The sequence below is a fragment of the Colius striatus genome, chromosome 15, assembly GCF_028858725.1.
Source record: "Colius striatus isolate bColStr4 chromosome 15, bColStr4.1.hap1, whole genome shotgun sequence".
NCBI classification, from domain to species: domain Eukaryota; kingdom Metazoa; phylum Chordata; class Aves; order Coliiformes; family Coliidae; genus Colius; species Colius striatus.
In genome coordinates, this window is record NC_084773.1 from 13,615,090 (window position 1) to 13,640,622 (window position 25,533).

The 25,533-nt window shown below is 40.2% G+C and overlaps 1 protein-coding gene across 2 annotated transcripts in view; it reads right to left on the minus strand.

Moving 5' to 3' along the window:
• FHIT (fragile histidine triad diadenosine triphosphatase) overlaps positions 1-25,533 on the minus strand; it is a 535,739-nt gene that overhangs the window by 66,664 nt on the left and 443,542 nt on the right. For both annotated transcript variants that reach the window (XM_062008359.1, XM_062008358.1), the window contains exon 5: positions 20,896-20,964. In XM_062008359.1, the coding sequence (XP_061864343.1) occupies positions 20,896-20,964 (69 nt within the window). The remainder of the gene's footprint in view (positions 1-20,895; positions 20,965-25,533) is intronic.

Genomic DNA, 25,533 nt, shown 5'->3' on the forward strand with positions numbered 1-25,533 from the left:
CCTGGTGGCACAAAGTCAAGCCTGATCAACACATTTTTCATAGCAAATCACATTCCTTCAATAGGGCTGGCCCAGAAAGGCAGCCAGGCCAAGCACGGGGAGGGGGGGCTTCATGCCAACTGGCACACGTGCCCCTCAGGTGGGAAAGCCCAAGCTGCAATACATGGCATTATACATTAACAGACAGAAAATACCTGCTGTATATTTCAGGCCATCATCCTGACAAAATGTTCAATCAGCTCATCTTTTTTGTTTGTTTGGTTTTTTCCCCATGTCTCCAGTCCAGTCCATTTAAAATCTTTCCAATTGGGGGTTATTCATTCGGTATGCAGGCAGACATCCCAGTAATTACAGCAAGAGTGCACATCTCTGACTTAACTCCTTATTTTCCATTGCACACACTACGTGTCCTTCACATTTGACCGCTCTGACATGCAAAGCCAACACTATTTTTATAAATGAAGTACTATCTTCCAGTGGCAAATGTTTTGAAAAGTGGTGCCAGAGAAGATTTACTTATTTTTCTAGTACACTAGAATGCTAACCCTGGAGCATAAAGCCACCAAATAAACCAGTGCCAAAGCCAGAGTAAAAATCTTAATGGAACCGAGTCTCAAGCCTGTCAAATAATTAATTTCTAATGGGACAAACTGATGTATTTCCACTCTATGTAAGCACACGGTCACACTGCTGACCAAACCAAGTTTAAGCCTTATTATAAAAAGACCTGCAATGTTCTCTGTGGTACACACAGACACAATCTAAGCACTGGACACCTGAGATTCACCAATGTTCTCCACCTGTTGTAAAAAAACTTTGATACAACTCTGCAAGAAAGAAGAGCTGTCAGATTCCTGGCGAAGCAACATACATTATCCCTGGCAAAACAAAGTCAATTTCGTCCTGCCAGAGCAGAATCAGAAGCAAGAGATCCTGGCAAAGCAAAGACAGCAGTAGAACTCCTATTCTCAAAAAAGAATAAAACAAAGCAAAAAGAACTTTACATAATTCTTGGCAATGAAAGGATATTGTGTGGGTTTGATTTCCTGACAAGACAATCTGGCATTTGCAGACAAATAATACCACACAGACATGGCCAACCATTCAGCTCATACTAGAGTTGCCAGCCCACCACAAAGCAAAAAAGCAAACACAAAACCCACAGCAATTCCACAAAACCTTTTGTTTGTTGGTTAATCCTGGCCAAATTACATATCTCATGTCCACAACAAAGTAAGTCTCTTTTTCCCATGCAAAGGTTTTCTTAATAGTGGAAAATATGTGTGTGTATGGAGGGGGGAGGAATGCATTCCATTCTTATTTCAGCAGTGCCACAACTGTAGTATTCCCATAATAAATAAATTAAGAAACACAACTAAGTTTCACAGAAATGTTAAGCACTATTAGCAAGAAGTCAATGGATGGGCTTCTCAGCCACAGCAACCTCAAATCTATTAAAGTCACATGTATGATAGATATAGGACATTACTAAATGTCCATAAGCAAAAGCCAGTGTACTGTAAGTGGGTTGTCAAGCTTACAATAAGCAAAACTGAATGTTGTCTCTAACATCATTAAAGTTCAGTGTTCTGGCTCACCTGTGTAAAAGTCTGTCTTTCAGACACTTTTTTGAGGCCTTTTCTGCTTCATATTAAAACCTCCCTACTGATACTGGATGCCAGAAGGAAAAAAATGAAACACTCGTACAAACTGGTTGTTTTGATGATGGTTTACCTTACTGTTGGCAACATGTACTGTTTTCACACTTGCTGCTGCTTCTTTGTCAGCTATCTATAAACAAGGCTGAGGATGTGTGAAGGAGAAAAAATTACAGAAATCCAGCAATTTACAGTTTTGTGCTGAAATAATCTCTATCTTTCAATTCTCAGGAAAACAAATACATTAAAAAGGAAGTCACAGCATTTCTAGCATACTGATGATTAGATGAAACCAGCCTTTACTGTGAAATAAATGCTTCAGTAGCTAAATCAGAAGAAACAGCCTTACCAGCTCACTAAACTCTGCCTGAGATGTGAAGTCAAGGAAATGCATCTTAGCCAGTCCTTAATCTTGCTGTCTCAACAAACCCACCCTGTTAGAGCCTTCACCTGGCTCTCCCTTTTATGTTGCATACACCCTCAAGGTGGGAAGGTGAGGAGAAACACCAGCACTACAGACATGGGCCTGAACTGAGAAGTATTCAATCAGATTTCTTTAAACAGCTGTGTTCAATCTAGTGAGAACTCTTTGAAAATGCAGTAAGGAGTCTCCTTATTCTCAAAGTCTCTGGGATTTTGATCTCTGCTTTCCAAGGTGCAATGGGCTGCTGCTTGCCTTTATGCAAATAAATAGAACTGCTATTCTGCATCACCACAGGATCAAGCTCTCACTACAAGCCTGGTACATGGTTTTCCAGCCCACTAGCAACCAGTTGCCTTCTATCTTGGTGAGTGAGGTGTGCTAGGTTTTTTTGTGTTTATTTGAGTTTTTTGTTTAGTAACAAAATGAAATGCAAATGCAGAGAAATTTTGCCAAAATTTGAGGACAAGCATATTTATTCACTCCTTACAAACCCAAACAAGTTGGGCTGACTGCTAAAAATTATATTTTAGAAATAGGTAAAACTCTCACAACTGAACAAAACTCAGATCAAACATGCAATGTTTTGAATGCAGTTTACCAGTGTATGCCATACAGTCTCGTAATGCACTCTTCTGACAAGAACCAGCAAACCCCATGCACAAGAGGTGCACAAGGAAGTCAAGACTGAGGATGAAGAAATTCCTTCCTATCACTGACAGAGAGATACCAATAGCTCAAGAGGAAGAGGTCCATCACTTTATCTAAGTGCAAAGAGAGAGTTCAGGTATTACATGTGTACTCACTGGAGAGTTTTTAATTCAGGAGCTCAGGTTAATGCCAATCAAGCATAATAAATATATCTTCACACTGGTTTAAATAGGAACAGAATTGGACTCCAAGGAGACTGTGCTAGCACAGATGTCCTCAGCTGCCTATGCAATGAACTGAAGCTGACGGTCTACATTCCCACAGTCAGGCACTAACCATCCTCATGTGCTATCTCAGTCAAAAGTGTTAACCACCTTCAAAGTTTGACATCAACTCCTCATACAGCCATAAATGAGCTCCCAGCAATAATCTGCTCTGCTTTTGCTTTTTTTTTAAATCTTGCTCTAGTTATTAAGGAGCAAAATGCTGATAAACAACATTGATTGCATATTCTAAAAACCAGTACCACCCTCCAGCTGCTCTGCTGGTGAATCCCCTGCTTAATGCTTGTTGCGATTTACTCTCAGCCCATTGCGTCTGAGACTAATTACTGCAACACCATCCTCAGTATTAATTCCCTTCTCCTCTCTGGAATCAGAAGCAATATGGTACATTCAGAAGATAATATTTCATCTCTCTTCCTAAAGAGAAGATCTCAGCTGTTCAATGGAGATAATGGTAAATGAGTCACCAATTTCAGAAGGTGAAGCTTTCTGATGTCCCTTTATCAGAAACCATTGTCCAAAATTTTAGCTGGCCATTTAGGAAACTCTTTTTATATGAATGTCACCAAGACCTAGAAAAATCTGTCAGGTCTCTGTGTGATCTTAAAGACAAATTGCAGCAATATCTTGTCAACCAGCTCTCTTAAACTTACTTCACTGCCTAGTCTCATTGCAGCTGTTTCACTATTAGTTTTTCTCTCAGAAAATGTTTTGCCCAACTTCCTTCAGCCATATCTACTGGAAATTAAGTATTTTTCTTTCTTTTTAATTAAGTCCCTTTCCTTTCAGTGATAAGAAGCACTTTTGAAGTGACTAGAATGATCAGGCAGTTGTATTTATGGTGCACCAATATTAAAGAGTGTGTGGTCATATCCTGATGCACCAATGAGATGACCTGCTACAGTTGATTTCAAGAAGGAAAGTCACTCCTCTCTCTCATCCTTTTATCAGCCCTATTCCTACATTTGTTTGATTCTGCACTCTGGTTTAGCTGCCCCTCTGGTGCACCTCAATGTCCCTCTTGTTAGAGATCCTCAGCTCACACTTCAGCAAGCAGCAAATGTGCTGCTGCCCACCTGCTCCCTTGGGCCAGGTGTCTGAAAAGTGGCTTTTTAAGAGGCAGTCTTTAGTACCAGACACATTGCCATAGCAAATATGTACTCATATATTTTCTGCTATTCAACAAGATGCCAAAAATAAAAGGAAATGAAAAATCTGTAATTCATTCAATTCAGCAAGCAGCTGTAACTTGTGCCCTTCCACATAGACTCCCCTATGCTAAATATTAATCATAACAATTAGACCTTCTAGTAGATGACATCGTGCTTTCTCAAATTGCTGCAGAGCATTAAGACTCACTGCTCGAGTTCTCTGGTGCCTGAACTATTGCATTGCTATGCATAACATTAAGAGAATTAAACAATTCAAAGCTGTACTGTTATGACCAAAGTGACACAAGTGAAGCAGTTTTCAGCTTCTGTGTGCGTTCCCTGAATACTATCTGAGCCTTTCTAATAATGCATTCAAAACATTTACAGTCTGACAATCCATTATAAAGAAAGTTTGAAAAGCAGCAACAAGATAAAGCCAAACCCAGCTGAAGATCACATCTCCCTGGTCATCTAGGTGAAGATGAGAATGAAGAGCTGTGTCATTCGAATAAAACTCACATATAACCTGTAAGTTTTAAGCTATCAGGTTAAAATGAAGAGCTCTTAGTTTAGCTTCTGTTTTTTCCATTGTGTTGATTGAGAGGTTACATTTGCCACTTGTCATTTGTGGCTCACTGATATTTGAAAACAGTGCAGCCAAGTTTTCCATGGATGAAACTGAAAGAGAATAATTGAATGAACGCAACTTCCAGCTACTGAATTCACACAAGTCCAGGTAAAAAAGGCTATTTTTATTTGGTTTAGTCTGGTTTTCTTCTGACCTGAAGCTTCAGTCATGCATGCATCCTCTGCCCAGGTTGATTTTGTATCAGTGCTGCCCTGCACAACCCCTTGCATGGACAAACCCTCATTAACATCATGCTCAAAGATAGTGAACAGCTGCATTGCTCCAAGAGGCACAATCAGACTTTTCGTTGCCCCTTTCCCTATGTTCGTGGGCTGTACAGATGACTCACTGGCACCTTGAGAGGACTGTTACATGAGGGGCTGTAATTTCCTTATGTAGCCCACTTGTGCTTTGAGCACAGTTTTCAAGCCCACGCTTCGGAACAGGAGAGCTGCAAAGCCGACAGTCAAGCTGAGAGTGAGCTTTGACTGAGAGGATTAGAAGAAATTTGAAACATCATGTTGCAGTGTTTTGTACTCTGTTGTTCCCAGAGATAACGCCTTCACTTTACCTGCAAGATCTTTGTGTTCCCCACTACAATCAAGGAGAGGAAATCTGACTGCAAACCTTTTTGTTCTATACTATCATTTCATGTTGGTTTGGTGTGTTAATCAAAGTGTCAGTAATGGCTGCAAAGAGAACTCATTCAATCCTCAAATGAAGAGAAATCTGAGCTTTCTAACAGTGGCACATTTTCCGGTGGATAAGCTTTTTCACATAGTAATTATTTCATTTTCCAGAAAGATTACTGATTACATCACACTGGGAAAAACTAAGAGAGGGGCCCTTTATCTTCCCCATGTTTCTGCAATTCTTGTACAAACTTATACTTGTTACCATGAAAAATGACAAATTTGCCATCTGATCAAAATGTTAACAAGGTAAGTGTCAGTGAGATGGATCACTGACTGTCACTGCAAGCCAGAACATGAGGATACATTGATATTTTTCAATATATTCACTGCTTCTCCAATGTTCGCTAACAACATTTCTACTGCGAGTGTAATAAATCACACAGAAATAACAAGCTGCACAGGATCTTTAGGATATGATAGATTTGTCGTAATAGCAGTATCTGCAAGGTAGAAAACAATTGGTAATGATCTATAGAAAGACCTAATCAACTGTCATTTGCCATAATGTGGCAGATGAAGCAAAGATATGAAATCCATAACACTTCTTTAGCCAGTGCCCTCCCCTACACATACACATGCGTCAAGTGGGGAATAGTAAAAAGAATGAATGGGCTTTGGGGTCGCAGAAGTAGAAAAGAAAGTTAATAGCATGCCCTGGATGCAATCATTAAATTATATACTGCTGAACAAGACAAGAGATAATCACAAAAGCTGCACAGTCCTGTAACAATGATAAAGGCTTTTACTAAGCCTGCTCCTCCCCCTTTGCTTTATTTCTTTTTCATCTATTTCAGTATTTTAAAAAGTACTTATGTTGAAGTGAAACCAAATACAAGTGGGGCTAGATAACCAAAGGAAAAGCCCATTATAAGTTCACAGGGCATTTCAGAAGCCTGAAGGCAAGATGTGCCAAGACTCTCTAGGTATTTTGTGCAGCTCCAGAGATCAAACCCAAATGGCTGTTTCACGTTGGACTGTGCCAGGTCCTGAACTGGCGGCTGAGACTTTAGCACTCCTTTGCCTGCTCCCATGTGACACTGAAACACCTACCTTCCAGCATACAGACACATGCAAGATGTGCAGTTTCACTTTACAGAAACACAAAAGTTTATGAAACCTACTTTTCAAGGAGCTCAAGTGTTGTCTAGGCTTAAAGCCTAAAGTCTAGCAATACCCTCAACCGAATCACATTCTCCACTGCTACCTGCCTGCAATACCTTCCAGGTGAAGAGCTAACACTCACCGATTAACCCACGAGCTCCCCAGGTTACAAAACCTCCTCTGCACAGATTTTTCTTGCTAGCCACAACAGTGAAGCCTCCCTGGTGAACAAGGCAATGTAATGCATACAAGGGGAGTCATGAGTGTAACATTCAAAAGAAAAGCTCAATTCATTTTTACAAGGTGCAAACAAATCATCTTCTCCTCTCTTCTCATCTCTTTTTTCTTTTCTTTCCCAGCAAGGATGGTGGCAGAACAGTGGCTGCTTTGTGCTACTTTGCTTGCAAAACATATTTTACTAAGTGAATGCATTGTTGAGAACATAGGAATTTCCATGCTGCCTCAGCACAGTGGTGCCCTGCTCCAGCATCTTGCCTGGCAGCTGCTGCAGGGGAATGTACAAGAAACCTCCTAGTGGACAATTATGGGAAAACGTATTCAGATCCCAAATTTTCACCCAGCTCCTCTGTCAATAAAAACTGGCACATCTTGAAACATGGAGATTTGTCTCCTCTCAAACACTTGTTTCAAGTCCTTCCTGATGTTTGTAACTTAGTATTTTCCATATCACAGACTTAGTTAAAGACATTTTCAAAAGTGTTCATCTTCCAGCTTGGCACTAAACAAAGCTGGAGAGATTTTGGAAAGGGCTCAGCTCCTTGGTGAAAGGTCACTGCTGTGTTCTTTTGCAAATGTGTCCTTGAACAGTCACAAGAGAAGCTGCTATGTGTTGAGCAGTTTTGAAAATCTGCCCTCAATGTGAGGTGCTAAGCCTTTGGAAAGCTGGTGCTCAACACTTTTGATAATCTGCCCTCAAGTTAACTAACAGAGGCCAAATTATGTGATTTAGTAGCAGAAATTCCCTACTGACAGCAGTGGAGATTTCCACTCAGTGATGAATGTCTCAATAGGATTCTGGAATAATAGAGCCATGAAAAATGGATAATGCAACAAACAAACATCAAAGGGTAGCACTTTCCTTTTCAATCATGTCCCCTTGTGCTCTGTGTGAAAGGACTGAAATATTCTGACATGAAAGAGGGAGAAGGAATGGTTAACGATACAGCCCTGTGTTTCTTTCTCAGATGAAAACAGAGCATTTTTTAGTAATGGTGTATCCATACAACTGGTAGTTTACACAATATATAAAACATTGGTGCTACTTGGGTCAGTCTTCTCTTCATATGCACAGACATGCACCAAACAGAGAAGACTCTTGTGTTTCTCCAGCTCTTTTCCAAATTAGAAGCAAAGTTTTCTCAGTCAAGCTCATCTCCTTTTGCTTAGGAACAAATGACTTTTCCCCCTCTCCCTTAGATATTTTCAACATTCAGGCACTTCCATCTACAATTTTGAGCAAAAGTGAGGTTTACACACAATTTATTTTGTTTGCTTGTGGCATTTTTGACCAAGAATTTCAGGAGAACTTACTGATACTCAGATGACATTGGTCAGTCACCACAGAGCTTGAATCAGGCAATTTCCACACATTCCCATGACAATTTTGGTCTCACTTACTACCATGATTAAGACTTCTGTCCTTCACTTCTTCTGAACATCCAGTCAATGGGTTGCCTATATCTTTTTACACTGAACAATAATGACTGCAGACCATGAGGAAACAAGAAACTCTCTGTGGAGAGCGGCAATTCAGAGAACACCCACCACACAGCCCACCTTCCCCATTCTCCCTCTAGAAACAGACCCATTTTATACATGGTGAAAAAGGCACTAAAGAAGAAAAGTATTAACATAATTCACATGTAGAAAACAAGGTTATTAGGAGTAGGGATCATTTCAGCACATTGTTCTCACTAATAAGCATAGCAACGAGTAATTGGGTTTCAGGCAATATCCAAGGTGGCGCTTTGTAGAGAAAACAGACCTTGGCATGGTGTCTACTTTTCCTTTAATTACATTGCCTTAATGAGCAACTTTCTTTACTCTCAGCAAATTTATTTCTTGAGAAGAAGCAACAGTAATAAATGCATAAAAAGGATCACCAGGTAGTACCTGAGAAGAAACATCAGCAGTTTAAAATGACAAGAGGTTGCTAAAAGTGGTGGAAAAACACCTGATTGTTCTCAGCTTCATTATGTTTACTGCACTTAAAAGCATAGTAAAGAATGTTAATCAGTGGAGCACATTATCTAACCTGGGAACCGTCCTTGTTTTCCTGTTGTTTTCCTTTTGCACATGTTCATGAGAGCAATCCAGAAAAAAGAAGTGCTGCTCACATGCTGTAGAGGGCAATTCTGCCTCATGCTCTTGTGCAAGATGTGAGGAGAAAATCGCATGCCAACAACATCCCACTGGGTGCCAATTCTGCTCATCACAACCTAATACAGAAGGATAAAGGCCTGGCCTTTCATAAGGCTTTACAATATTTAGCCATCTTGTTGATGTCAACAGCAGGCAACATTCCAGCTGTTTTGCTTATCTTTTTTTAGAAAACTCCATTTGAAAATCCACTTATGGCAAAGGACTCCCTTGTGTCTTTCTGGAGCAGAAGAAAAGCTGGGACAGGCCATACATGAGCTCATTCTAACATTTTTTTTCCCTAAGCACTTGCTAGAGACACCACACCAGTGAAGGCACATCCTCAGGTCTAGTAAAACCACTCTTACCGATAGATGGGGGAACATGTCCCCTTTTGTTAAAATACCTGAGGTGTCCACCTTGAGAGAGTAGCAATTGCTGCAGCTCACAGGCCTTAGTTAACTTAAACCAGTGTACTCCTGAGTGACAGTCTGACTTTGTAAATTCCAGAAGCATTACTCTCCAGAAAAACACTGAAGTAAAGTTCTTTACAGTCATTCAAGTTTTCAATGTTGCTTAAATCTGGGGAGCACATCCCAGTATATCTATTGGTTGCCTTAAGGACAATGTTTCTTATAAGGAAGTAGGCACTTCATGTGTTGGTTTACTCTATGTAGCTGTAGATGGGTGATCAATCCTCCTCCCTCCTATCACTTGTTCAGAGATTCATGGATATATCTGCACTCAGCAGCTTTATCCCTACTCTCTCCATAACTTCACAATGTCCCTTCACCTCTGTATCACACCCACAAGTACTATTACTTAATGCACCTGCAGAGCTGGTAGGAAACCTGATTAACATATGTAAAAAAGACTCTGAGTTCTCCAAAAGCAGGCACTTCAGATGTAAAAGTGTGAAATGAAATCATCTTCAAATAGAAAATTTGAAAGTGCCAGTGGAAGCAGACACCCAAGACCTTAAGTGTTTATGCAGCTTTATGTATTGTTATTTCTTCAGTAAGACTGCCACGGAAATGGCAGGGGTACAGGAAGAAAGTATGTTAGCACTTACAGTCTGCTCATAAATGCATTAAGTGCAACTATTTTACTGAGAAAAAAATCAGGAGGCGAGCAGAGTTCTTTCTCCTGGGGAGCTTATCTCAATTACTGCTCACAATCATGCTTCAGCTGAAGAAAACCCTGCATAACTCCCATGCTGTACATGAGCTGGCAGTTGTGTGCATTTGCCACTTCAAAGACACTAATGTAATGAATGAGAATAGACATTTTCCTTACAAAAAGGAAGAAAAAAGTGATCATTCAAGAAAAAAAAAAATCTAAAAATGGGCCTTCCATTAGAAACTCTATGTATTGTGATACCTTCCCCCACTTACACAGAAACTACAATACCTGGAAGTTGCCAGTACACAGAAGTAATTTACATAGGCAAAAGGGAGATATGAATGTCTAGTTGTATTTGCTAGCATATTTACCACAAACTCATGATCAGTTTTTGCAACTAAATGCAGGAAGGAGTTCTCTGCCAGCCCAGTACACAATGCTGCAACCATTTGGGCAATGTGGGACAAAGGCTGCCCTGTTTCCCTGCTTTCCCTGGTTAATGGAATACCTGCACTTGGACAGCTATAATTAAGTTGCAACTCAGCCAAGCAGAATTTTGAAGCTTGATTCTTCTTGAAGCAGTAAATGCCACTATTCAGTGTGGGCACCAATAAGCACTTTTTCCATTTTGCAGAAAAATGTTGCACTGCATTAGTTGAAACTCTTCCAGTGGCTGTCTGAAACATGGGGAGGTGTTTTGAACCAAAAGAATTTGTTAGCACACAAGGTAGTTATCAGAAACACAAAAGCTTCCTATACAATGCAGAATAACAACACAAGCTATTTTTTTAAAACAGATCACTCATCTCCAGTAATTAAATTTTTGAGACATTTCATTTTTGCCCTCCAAGGAAACACTGTTAGGTTCTCTCTGCTGAGCATCCTGTGTGTTTTAAAACACACGATTCCACAGAGAATTAACAATTCTGAAGGCTTTGCAGTGATATGGGCATCTTAAAGATCCCTGCAATGAAACATCACTCAGTGTGGGAGTTACAGAGGTCCACTCCCCAACCCCAGTGGGTACCTTGGGGGTTGGAAGCTGGGCAGTGTGGTCAGTGTGTTCTGCTGAAGCCCACTTGGCCCTGCAGTCCCACCTAAACCCTGTGCAGGGTTATAAATGCTATCTAATATATTTGAGGGCTGGAGAACAGTAGGAGAGAGGGGAGCAGATTCTCACATCATCAGGAGGGAAATAGACTTTTAAAAAGCCAGTTGTGTCTGTGCACAACAATGAAGCTTTATGTCTATATAAACTGACAAGTCAAATTGTACTCCAGGGCCCAATTCTCAACATCAGTGCCATTTGAGGGTGATAGCTCGCCTCCTGCCTCTGCAGCCTAATGGCTCTGTCTGCCAGGAAGGGCAGGCAGGATGATTAAAATAAGCATTAACAGAATGGTTTGGTGATTAGCTTCTCCCTCTCCCTTCTTTCTCTTTGCTTTCTCTTTTTTTTAAATATAGTTTTCAGCTGCCAAAGATTGCTAAAGCCTTTTCTTCATTAGCAGTGTACTTAACAAGTGTAAATTTAAAGTATTCATTTTCTTAAGGCCAAGGATTAAAGCAATTAAGGGAAACTGCTGCAACCTAGCACTCAAGTCAATCCTTAACATGGAAAAGAAACAATGGTACTTAACATATTTAAACAAAGCCGAGTTGTGTATAATTATCCTGACACTTTGTCAAACTAAATTTTCACTCTGCTGCAATGATATGTTAAAATCTCCTTTCTGAAACTCAAACAAACACTTTCTTTCCCAGTATAGCAACAGGTCTGCTGCCTCTTTGGATTACCTTTAACGTAAAAATACTGCAACCAAATATAACATCCACTCTCACTCTGTACTCATTTGACCATCAACTTGCTTTCCAACAGTGGATGGGTTTAATCTCTTGCCAGGTCCGCCCATGGCAGACCTCAGCCCTTACCATCCCAGCAGCTGGCCTGTGTACTTGCATCATCGGGCCTCAAAAGAGCAGAACATCATTCTAAGCAAATGCAACTAGACAGGGAAGATTTATTCCTTTAGAATTTAGCCCAGAATATTTTTGTACCTTTGCCTTTTATGCACATTATGTCCTTGTTAACACATGGCAATGATGGCATAGAATGGGGCCTGATCTATCTTTGGCAATGAATTTTTTAGCTACTGTTTTAAATACATGAAACTGAGATTTGACTGTGATAAATTCCATAGCATTTTTGCCAGACCACAAGCTGTAATGTAAAGTGTTGCCTTCTACAGAAAGAGGTGAGGTGTTAACTGTAAAACCACAGTGAGCTGGTAACAGAAAGGTGTTAACTCTGGAGCCTCAGTGATGGCAAATTTATATTTCAATGTTGTTCAGTGTTTCACTGATGACTGTTATAGCAGAAATACTGACCAAAGGCATGACATAATCAGATCTCTCAGAGATGTAGATGCTGAAATCTCATTGATTTATGTGGAAAATAGAAGGTCCAAAAGCTCCTAGAAACTCTAGTTTAGGAATAAAACCTAAACACATAGCCATAGCATCATGATGGATTTGGCTGAGAGAGAGATAATTTTCTTCATAATGGCTAGTACGGGGCTGTGCTTTGGATTTGTGCTGGAAACAGTGTTAATAACACAGGAATGTTTTACTTATTGCTGAGCAGTGCTTATACAGAGATAAGGCCTCTTCTGCTGATCACATCCTCCCACCAGTGAATGGGCTGGAGGTGCACAAGAAGCTGAGAGAGCACAGAGCCAGGACAGTCGACCCAGCTGACCAGGGGGATATCCCACACTATATGACATCATTCTCAGCACATAAAGCTGAGGGTAGGAAAAGAAAAGGGGGGATATTTGAAGTGTCAGTGTTTGTTTTCTCAAGTAACCATTACATATGATTGAGCTCTGATTTCCTGGAGCTGGCTGAATAACTGCCTGCCCATGGGAGGTGGGGAATGAATCCCGTGTTTTGCTTGTCTTGTTTGCACAGCTTTTTCTTTACCTATTAATCTGTCTTTATCTCAATCCACGAGTTTTATCACTTTTGCAGTTCTCTCCTCCATCCCACTGGAAGCCAGGGAGGTTGTGAGCAAGCAGCTGCATGGGGCTGAGGTGTAGGCTGGGGCTGAACCATGACAAGCATGCTATGATAGAAAACGTAAGAATGCAACATAATTCCTCACCTTAGAGAGGGTCAAAATAAATACTCCATGTGTGTCTGAGCCCTCTGCTCTGTCCCTATGTGTATGCCTATATGTGTATGTCCATAAAGTGTATATCAATAAATATATATGCAAACATATAAATATCTGTTTACTAAAACGCATTTTTCTTCAGGCTTTATCATTTCATAATATTTTAAATAAACAATTTAATATTTTAAAGTATCTAAATAAGAGGTTTGTCAATTTTTGTTTCAACTTAAACTGTCAGCCTGTCATTTTGGTTTCTGAAAACCACAAACATTCAGTTCTCTATTTTTCATTTTAAGATTATCGGCAGCTTTTTATTTCAGTTCAGCTTCCTTCTACATTTTTACTTCTCATGAAGTAAAAAGGAAAAAAAAAGGAAAACAGTGTGCAAATATATAAAGGAAAAAGAAAGCATGTTTTGGGCTTTTTCCCCCCACAAAATGAACAAAACCAGAATTCAAATACGTATCTGGAAAGCTTGTTTCTCATATCTATATATTTTTTCACTCTTTTGACTCCAAAAAAGTAAATTAGCTTGATCTTGTAGATGTTGATAAACCCATCTCATCAGACTTTTATTTACTTGTCAACTAGGAAGAATACTTGGCTCCATTAACATACCTCCAACTTCATTTAGAAAAGTCATATTTAGAAAGTGACAGTGTCAAAACCGAATCAACTGAAGCTGCTGATTCAGTGCTGGATGAGCCAACAAAACTGCCAGCTAGTTCAGATGATATCTCCTATGAGATGATCCCTTCCCAGGTACCTGGTATTTGAACCTCCATTAAACAAAGCCGATCCCTCAAAATGCTGTGATCCACATTTGTAACACAGGAGATGAAGAAACTGCCCCGAATTGCAGGGTACAAAGATCTCTTTCCTTGTGTGATCACAAGCTAAAACCACAGCATCCTCACACAGCTGAATCGGGGTCAGAAGGCTGGATCACTGTGACCTATCAGAACCAGTCCCACGGACTGAGACTCTCCAAGTTCTTGCCACTTGCAAAATTAATTGCTGAAGTAATCTGCTGTGCAGTGCATTGGATTTCAGTGTGATTTGGTTTGTGAGTTACCAGCTAGCTGCTTCCACATCCTGAACCTTAAACAGAAAGCAAAGATGTATTTCATTTTAAGTTTATGACAACATTTCAGTTCAAAGAAAAATATCCCTTTGGAAAATGCCAACTCCCTGATAGGCTTGTTTACTTTCCATCTCATCAATTCCAAAAGGCTGGGTATCTAGGATACTGGTGGGGCATGTTCTCCCTACCAGCATGAATTCAGCTTACACTGTGCATCAAAAGATACACAGAGGTCTGGAGAGAGTTTTACCTCGGGGACTTGGAATACACAAGAAGCACCTGAGCAGCTAAGCAAGTCCAAGCACTGACGCAGTAAAGAGACCTGAGAGACCATGTTTGCTTTAATCCTTTTATCAGCAACTTGTCTTTGGTTGAAGGCTGTTTGTCACTAAGTTGCTTGCCAACGAACTACAATCAAGGACACAAAAGTGCAAGTACTCTGTGAGCTAAACACAGTAAACATCCTACAGAAGGGGCCAAGAGATCTTCTGTAATGGTCACAATATTTTATCTCTGCTATATTATAGACTAAATTTAAGTGATTTCTGGAAGCCAGTAGTTTTTACCTATGAGGAAAACGACTGTAGAAACCTTGAGGCAGGAAAGGGCAAGAAGCAGCAAGAGCAATGATGGAATGCAGAGAGACAGCTGGGCTAGAGGGCAATGAGACTACATGATGATATGTAAAATGCCAAATGTACATTACCTTCCAGACGAAGTCTAGGTGTAAAGGGCATATGTGTGATCATGAGGGATGGCTGCCTTAATGGGAACACTTCTAAACTCTTCTCATTCGTTCCTCTAGTAGAGCTGATTCCACTTCTCTAGATCCAATGGCAAGTATCAGCTCTTAATCAGATCAGACTATGATATCCTGCTACCTTAAAATAAGTGCAGCAATGTATAGCAGCATATAGGGAGGTGTCAGAGATTTCAGGTATCAAATTAAGAAATGCCTCATAGAGTTGGAAAGGGCAAAAAAATACCACAAACAGCAGGGTTTCCCTCTAGGGAGATACACGTGATGATAGGTTGTCTCCCAGTATTCCTGCTGGGCCTGACTGACAAATTTGTCAGTTTTGCCTTGTGTAGGTTGGGCACATGCAAGAAACTTGCAGGGCATGCTAGCAATCTCCAGGGGCTTTCAAAACACAATCAGTTTAAATGCCATGGTCCAGAAAACAAATCATCCTGTTTAACTCAAAAAGGAAATTTGTCTGATGGAACAAAACAATGTTTCAGGTCAACGCAAAATGACTTTTTGTCCATTCAGCTACCAAATCCAAAACATAATTATTTGCACAGTTCTAGCTTTTAACTGCAGCACTCTTAGTTGGAAATATCCATGCAGTTAATCTGATTTGCCCTGCTGGAGTCACTATAATATCACAAGACTCATGAATCAACTGGGAAAGGCTTATGCTCCTTGTCTAGCAGAACCTCCTCTGATGCTCTCAGTCAGAAAGAGCAACATTGGCAAGACCAGGATAAATTCCACAGCCTACTGGGAAGAATTTATTTGCTGCTACATCAGAAGACAGGGAAATAGATGTGTACCTGGGGATAACAGACCTTTTTTTTTTTAATAAAAAAAAAGAATCAATTTAGATTCTGTGCTCTTTCCCTCCCTTTTGATGGGTTTACCCATGCAGGGTGCAAAGAAAGCAAAGTATGGCCCCAAGGGAGCTCAGATGCAGCAGACTGATCTACCACCAGGCTACAATATGTTCCCAGAAGATGCAATATAATTTTGGGGCCAAGGAACAGCCTATTAGCTCTGCATGCTATTGACTTTCATGACTAGTTCAATGCAATGTTCAGAGAAGCTGTTGGGTATATTTCCATTTTGTCTAGCAGGACCTGGATTAGGGTTTATTTATCTTTTCATTGTATACCTTATCTTTAAGGAGGAAGCAGCTCAAACAGTTCAGTGCAGCTGTTCATGTTTCAAGCCCTTGACCAGGCTCTGTGCCTAGCAGCATGCAAAATGCTGTCTGCAGGTTGGAGTGAAGGCATGTCACAGTCAAAGCCACTCGTGGAGAATTAAACTTCAAGCTTGTTTGACTAAACTTCTGAATTCACCACAGTTCCCTTGTTTTGCCAACCTGAAAAGGCAGCCCAGCAGGTTTTTGAGTCACATGCCAAAATGCCTCCTTCATTCTCCCTGGAATTGGAAATGATTACTAATAGGTATTCCTGCTGAAATGATTTAACATAATGTGCTGAACGAGATCACTAAGTCAAATATCTTTCCCTAAGTGAGTCTCTCACTGCTTGCCTGAATGCCAGAGGGGAAGGAGGACAGCATGAAGTGAATTCTCTTTCTGGTTTCCGCATTTTACAAAATCTTTAAGTTACCAAAGAATTCACATTAGGAAGTTTCACCCAGAATCATTGCAAGAGGTTGATGATGCAGGTCTGGCAGGCAGCCAGGGAATGGGGTTTGAGTTAACCTCTCTCGTTCATGCTTTCCCCTTTTACAGTATTTTCACTGATCTCCAGTCTAGGACAGGAACTGAAGTCAGGCAAGGAAATGTAGACATGAAAGCACAGCTGGTGAGGGGATGGGGCACCGTTTGCTCTTCATGTACAGCCCTGGACATGCACTACCATTGCAGATGCATATGTTACAGCAAAGTGTAATCACCAAGTGAAACACAGAATTTGGGGAGGAACAGGGGTGTGCACAACAAAACATATCTCTGCATGCCACGGTTACACAGGGTTTTACCAAGAGGCCAGGCTGCCCTTACTCATCCAAGTCTGTCAAGCTCAAAATTAACTTACTGAGGTCAGTACTCATAACAGCAGTATTGAAGACTCTTGATTCAGTCTTCCTTTCTGAGAACACCCCATATTCTCTGGCCCAGCATGGCTATTACCTGCCAAGCTAAAGGATGATGAATGTTATTTATATTGCAGTAATGGCTAACCACTCAGTGGAGACCAGGGACAGGCTGTGCTATGGACTTTTCAAACACACACTGAATGAGGAGTGCCCACACGGTGGCTGAGTATATGAAACTGCTGAGACATTTCAGGATTATGTTCTTGAAAGCCTTGGACACAATGACCTCCAACAACTGCACTACTTATGCTGACTGCAACAACACAAGGTGCCATTCTACAGTAGACATATTAATTCACAATCTTATCAGTTACTGTGACATGCCCTTAAAAGAGCAAAAAAACTCGCTTACTTAAAAGCAGGCAACTCTTCAACAGGAGGCATTTAAGTTCCTTGATTAGTAAGTGTGAAAATACTAACCTGCTTCAAACCAAACAGAAAACATAGAGGAATAAAGCAGTACTCAAATTTCAAGTTTCCCTAGTATTTAGCTGCTATAGTTTTGCTGTCCAAGAAATAAAGTGAATCAATGAATAATAACTACTAAGGATGTAGATGAGAAAAGTAATCCAGCAATAGTAAAACATGAAGTGCCTGTTCCTATTAAAAAACCTGTAAGACCAATTTAACTCTGACATGTGCATGCTTGCAGGATTAGGCTTGAAATAATTGCAGAAAAATGTAAGAACCAAAAAGGTCTACCTTTAGCTTTCCACTATAGTGAGCCCAGAGGGTGGATAGCTAACACTTCCTGGGAAATACCCTCTGAAGAAATATCCCCACAAAGATGCAGAAGATGGACATCTAAAACATTCAATGCAGATTTTTTTTTTTCATTATAAATCATTCTCTCTGTATCTTAGAAAAATCCCACAGTGACTTGTTTCATATGCACTGAGGTGCAGAAACCTAAAATATTAAGTGAGATGTTCCACCAAGAAATGCCTTAGAGGAGGTGCTGTGGAATAGGTGTCAGCCCCTCTTTTATCCCTTCTATGATGAATGTTCCAGTTTTGAAGTTCTAAATGTACATATATATATACAGAAACTTGCAGACATTAGTGGCCATCAGCAACCTTATTAAGAACCAAGTACTAAAGACACACTGTACCTTTAAGTATATTCTTTACACTTAAGAGTTGCTTTAGACAAGGCTATGTCACAGCTTCATAGTCAAAAGCCTGAAGATACCAGAGCCCAGTAAACAAAGTAAGCAGGGATCAACCTGATATACCTTTTTTCTAAAAGTCCTTTCAATCATATGTGTGGTCACTTCCAAACCAAATGGGAAAAATAAAGCATGTGGTGAGAGCCTGCAAGTAGTTTCTAGCTGTCTCAACTCCAGTCTCCTAAGAGGACCGATGCCTTGACATCTGGGCATTCCCTTCACTGTCAAACACTCATAGAGCAATGGGATTTGTCATCAATCTACTGAGCATTTACAGATGACAACTGCAGAGCTTGAAGAACTCAGATATACTTGCAGATAGATAGGGGTTTGTGATAGATGTGTTGAACCAGAGCTGAGGTCCAGAATCTGTGCAAATTACACTCAATAGCTGTAAAGCCTTTAACTGTGATATTTAATCCAGGCACCACAATATGCAAGATTTAGCCTGGGTGTGCTTACAATTACACAAACTGTTCAAGGAAGGCTGATCTGCCTGTTTGTCACATACTACAAGGAAAAGGCTTTTGCAATGCTTTTGGAAGGTGATCTTAACTGCATAAACCACAACTCCATCTATTCCTTGAATAGATAGCAATGATGCATTGATTATAAACAGGTTTTGGACTGTCCTAGGTACAGATGTCATGGACGATAGATTTAAAGCACTTTCCAGCACCTACATCTCATCTAAAGGTACTCTGCCCTTTGTAGATTTTCAGACTGTTGCTCTACTGTGATTTACATATCTTCCTAAATATTTCAAAAGATTTTCTTGACAAAGGGATATACCTTGTTGGTACAACACAGAGAGATATTATATCAGAAAAGTTTGCTTTACTGACATAAACTCTAAATGATTCTGAGAGTCAGCATTATTTTCACTAATTCAGTCATTTTGCAATTTTCAAAACAGATTTATCCCCTTATAACAGCATACTACTTAAGCCTCTCCATCCTCCAATCTAGAGAGAGATAGAACTTGGCATTAAACTTTTTATAGCTTCAAAGATAGGCTTTTTTCCCTGGCATCCTAAAAGAAACCTTTATCGTCTCCAGTCTGTACAAAAGTTAGCTCTGTGGTATTGAAGAGCTGGTCAGACTCTGAGACTACACTTTCTTCTGTTAAAAGATGTATTATCACATCTGTGTAGTAATTACTTTTGCTTCCAATGTCTGCTAAAACAACACCTACAATTGCTGTAACTGCAAATGACAGAAGAAAAATATCTGTTGCCAACTTGTCATCCTTTTGCATTTAACAACACTAAATGTACGGTCTAATTCATTAACAGAGTTTTGCCTGTTTGTATTTACCTGTAACAAGGGAGAAATAAATGTGTTAGAAAAGAAGAAAATGGAATTATAAATATGATAAAAATGGAAAGAGTTTGTGGATTGATGAAGCATCTAAAACTACTTAACACATTTGAAAAGGAAAGAAAGTCAACTTTCAAGCTGCCTCACTTAAATGCTTTTAACTACAGCAGCATAAAATGGCCATTATGTATTTTCATTTGATCTCCTTGCCCAGCACTCTCATTATGTTTTACCCTTATTAGTGGGATTCTCAGTCTCTAAGCTTCATGTAACTGGTTAATAATAAACTTTTTTTACCACTTCTCGACAGGTGAGTCATTAAGAAACTTTAAAATACATAACACTTTTTTTTTTGTGAACAGGGAGTTTTCATCATTTAAATATCACAAAGGAAAAAATACAAAGCAGAAAATGCCACGAATCTGCCTTCAAGCAGATGGTATTGCAGTAGCACTGAACAAGTTCATATTAATTACTTTCAGAAAGAGAAGGAGATGTCATATTTGAGATAGAGGACTCTACCAAACCCACTAAGAACCATCCTAAAAGCTAACAACAGTGAGATATTTTCATTAACTCACTGTGACAGCTGTCAAGCTGGGGAAAATTTTTTGTTAATGCCACTACATTGTTCATTTAAACAAAAGCAAGTAATTCAGTCACATTGGAACAGCTTATGTCCCCAGCTCTGCCGTACAATCTGCACACATGCATATATTAGATCCATGTGCACAGTTGCTCTTTAATTTTTATCTTTGGGGGCTACAATATTGTTTGTCCAGAGCTTTAGCAGAGCAAAACCTGACTAAGTTGTAACCAGCTGATTGTGTGTTCTGTTGCTGAAAGGGGGAGGTTGAGCACTCCAGGCTGGCAGAGGGGGTGGGACATGCTCCCTGCATGCCAGGCTAACCGTGTGATCACTCTTTTCTCCCCCATCCTCAAAATAAGAGAATACAACTATTAGTAGACATGTTGCTTTGTCTGTAATGACAGAATAAAGTGTGAAAGACAGCATCCTCCCTTGGGATCTTGTGTGATCTTGGCTTGACTCAGAGCTGACAGGGAAATCCCATTGTAGGGGTCCATGACATCACAGCCTCTTTGCAACTAATAAAGATGCAAAGATCCCATTAACTACCTCCACCCAGGGCAGGGTGATAAAGGTGATTTTCTAACAGTTAACTCTGAAGAAGAAATGGAGTACAGCCCTTACCTCCTCATAGACATCATCATTCCTCCTGAAGTCTCCGGCCCTCCTTGGAAGGACATGGACATGAACATGCTGAAGAAGTGAAACAAAACAATGGTGATTATGAAGCTCATGACTTTTTCTGGATTGTCAGCATTATTCTCTACACAAACCAGTAACCATGCACAGGATCCTACAGCATCATTTTCAGAGGAAAATACATTAACCTGTTCTATAACTGTATCTCAACTCTTTGGAGAATATAGAAGATGAAAAACATGCTGTATTATACGAGCTTCAGAGTGAAATGCCTGGAAGTTTAGGAGCCCTGTGGAATTATTCATAGTTGTCAGTCAGAGATGTACTTAGCCACAGCTTTGAAATGACAATGTACCTCAGAGCTTCGTGTTGTGACTTCAAAACCAACAAGAATAAGAAGGAGCTAACGATGGGATACGGCTGTAGCAGTTGTGGGCAGGGGACTTGTGTGGGCAGCACCTGGCCTAGTGCTGTGCTGCACAGGCCAGGGGATAGAGGAACCAATGGTACATAATGGAGACCACATAGGCAGAAATGCCATCAGAAAAGACCATTCACTAGGCTGTTAAGAACAGCTAATGCGATGTGTTTCACAAGGTTAAAAAGGTTTTGCTTTTTGCCCTAGGAGGTTGTTTCCCAATATAATATAACCCAGTGGTATGAGCTGCATGCTGGGGGCACAAGCCTGCAGGGACATTGGCTCCGCTGTGCTGAGTGGTCCCAAACCTACAAGACACATAAGTTATAAGCTCAGTTTTACAGAGAATGAAACATAAGCATCACTTTCCTAACAGCAGGGACATTGCTCGGGGGGTGGCTGAAGTAAGGAGCGTAAGCTGTACAGGCAGCTTTGGGCTACCTGGTATGGGAAGGCTGTGAGGGACAATCTGTTTTTATCATGAACACTGAAGAAATATGGGGAAAAGGAACAAAAATGTGGATGAGAAAGCTAATATATGATATCCCACCTTACCAACTTGGTGTTGTATTATTACTATTAGTGTATTTTTTTTTTGTTAAGAGAGTATGAGAGTCTCTTCATACCATACAGAAAAGGTAATTCAGGATTCTTGAAATTCAACCAGGAAATCAAATAAATATTCATTTAGCTGCTTTTCTGCAGTAAGTTCAGCTACAACATTGCAAAGCATTCTTTTCCCTTTCACTCTCTTTTGAGAAAAAAACAAACCAAACAAAGATTGAATATGGCAGCAAATGATCTGTGTGACAGATCACAGTTATGCATCTCCAGATCTTTTCAGGTGGTGCCTAAATCCTTCTATAAAAAAGACTGCATCAGAAACAGCACCAAATGCTTCACACAGAATTTAGATAGCTTGCACCTGACTCCATTTGATGAGGTGGAAGTCAGTTGAAATTCATGCACCCCATTGAAACATTCTCAAAACATGGCTCAAGTCCAAAATCAAAAATTATTTTCTTATGCTACTTGTAAGAAAATTCAAACACACCTTTACTGTGTTAACTTCAATGCATACAAACATTTGCTCAGTGAATAAAATGAAATCACAAGGATGTTTCAGTTAATGAAATATTCCAAATAACATTCTTTGCTTACCCTAAAGAAACCAAATATCCAATTGCTTATTCTTATAATTATCCACAGCTTTCAGTGTATTTAGTCTAGAGATGGGGATGATGCTTGAGAGTTAAAAACTGTGGTTTTGAGTAATACATCAGTGATAGTGTTCTGATAGTGTATTATACAAATACATCATGAGAGTGATAGTGCTCTTGTGATGCATTAGTGCAATGTATCATCTGAACATCACTGCTTTCATGATATATTGCTCAAATTCACAAAGCAAGTTTAAAGATGATCTTCAGTTGCCCCAGGCCTGAATTTTGCTTTTTTTCACAGACATTCAAGAAAAATAAAAGTGAAGATTATAAAGTTTGCGGTGATGCTGTAAAATTTCACTAGAGTGTCAGACCTGTGGCTCTTGCTAGATGTTTAATTGATTCATAAACATAGGGAATAAACTGACAGTTTATTTCTCTTCTGCAATAAGGAGTGATAGTTAGCTACAAATGTCAACTTCCAGGAATGTCTCTTGATGATACATATACATCCTAATATCAGCTACCGACAACCATATCTGTCCCACAAAAGTTCAGCCACGTTTAAGAGTAACTATTATCTCTGTGGCAGAATGTTCCAGGGTGCACACAAAAGATCTGTATACCCATGAGAGACAATTTGGAATATGAAAAAGCACGAGGGAATGTAGTCCAAAGCTCAGTGCAGAGATACTGCACTGCAGATGCACAGGCCAACATAGCAGGTAATGAATGAGCCTAATGTGATCTTCTACCCAAAATGGGCTCTTACCATCAGCCTGAAAAAAAGAAGAAAAAGTGTTTGTGACAGCATATGGGCCACTTGGCGTCAGTGAGGACATCCTCAAGGGTTACTCACCTTTACTACATGCATTACATTCTTACACAATGCCAGGCTGTGCAGCAAAATCTGTCAGCCACATCAGAAAACAAATGAGTGTTTCCAGGGTCTGAGGTAACTACAATCAATTTAAAAGAGAGTAATTTTTTACAGACATCCTATTTTTTGGCTTTTTTTAAACTCTGTGCATGGAATCTAAATAAAACTCTGGATTCTCCCTACTGTTTGTGTAATAGCAATGGACAGTAGTGGCAATATTGTCTGGAGTAATTTCCTTCTCTTCAGATTTACCAAATAAAATGTGGGGATATTCAAGCAGCATAGAGCAGTGGCTACCACACAGTGAGAAACACCAAACAAGATGATTTCACACCTTCTCTAATTTGCCTTTCAGCTTCTGGCCTTACCAACTCAGGGATGCTGATATTTGGATTCATTAGGAGTTCTTTAATTGATCATTTTTGCTCCTTAGTGCTACTTGTTATTGCTAAAGCCTCAATCCACCACGGCACTTATGCACCAGCTCAATTTCCAACCTGTGAATTGGTTCGGTGAGAGTATTTGCATCCCAGATATTATGCATATGTCTCAGTGTTTTGCATCCGCTGATGGCTGCAGGGAGGTCTCCCCAATTGGGCGCAGCAGAAATAACTTCAAGGTGCCCTCAAATTAAAGTTGTTTCTTTCCATTTTGTTTTCCAGGCAAAACAAAAACCTGCACATCCAAAAAAGACATTCACAGTTGACTGAAATGTGTCAGTAAATACAAACAAAACATTTGGCTGCATTTTTTTTTAACCTAACAAACAGATTTAGGCAAATCTTCCATCAAAACTCTACTTGGAGACAAAAAAAAATCCGAACATTTTGTGTACAAAATGTCAAAACAGAGTGTTTCAACTTTTCCCCCAGTTACTGTGAGTATCCTCACGTCTGGTGGGTGGCAGACAGCCCCAGCACATTCCAACAGGTTCTATTCAACCACTATTGATTGTATTTCACTTTTTCTTCCCCGAAAAACAATTGCTTTCCCCTCATTTTGTTTAATAAGCAAGAAAAACAACATACAACAGCTGAGACATTTACATTAATGCATCAATCAATATCACCTGCATCAGGGTATAAAAAATGCAGACACAAGCTTGCATTGCGTAGTGTTAACTACTATTCTTGTCAGACACTGTTGGAGAGAGCTGCACCTGACCACAGGAGATGGACATGCTAGGTATTACAACGTAAGGACACAGCAATGTGTCCCCAGGTGGATTACATCATGTGGGTAAAAAAATGACAGGTTCATAGAATCTTAAGGGTTGGAAGGGACCCCAAAAGATCATCTAGTCCACCCCCCCGCCAGAGGAACTTGTCCAGCTGGGTTTTGAATGTTCCCAGAGGAGACTCAGCAGTCCATCTGGGCAGCCTGTTCCAGTGCCCTGACAGCCTCTGCCTAATGCTCCCCCACCAGATGCTTCTGATAGTGGGGACAAGGTTTCCTGCCAAGCACGTCCAGGGCAGCAGCACCCGGAAGGAGTCTGTGGGAGCTGAATTTTATAGCACCTTCAAAGTTAAAATTATTAGGCTGACAGCTCTGTAGGGATGGGTCTGTAGCTTCTTCTGTTTTCACTGTGACTACCACATTACAAATGAAATCTCAATTTGAGAAAGTCCTAATGGTGAGAATTATCAAAGGATACAAAATCACTCGAGATTTTTTTTCAAGACCTTTAAACCCAGAATTGCAAGAGAACTAGAAAATGTACTGCAAGAAACAAATTTGCATTGCCACAAGGAAATTGTGTGCCCGAGACAGCGTGACCTCCCATCTCAGTGAGAGGATCCTCCCTGTGAGCCCCTCGCTATTCTCCACGATTGTGGCAGTGTGGAGTTGCTGATGGGCACTACACAGTATGCTCATCCCACTGCTGCTGGAATCTGGCAGCAACATAGGCAGTTGTGAGATTATATGTCTAAAGCTGATGTCCAGTGAACCAGGCCTGCAAAATGATCACAAAAGCCTGGGCCAAAAAAACCCACCAAACCTTGGAGCCTGTTTTGTCGGAAAAACACCCATTCAGGTCAGATGAGTTTTGCTTCAGCACTCAAGGCCATGCAGAAAGCTATCTTCCTAGTTACGGCTGGTTTTATGTACTGAATTATGGTCGAGCAACCAAAGTGTCACCACTGTACTAGATGTAAGGAGAA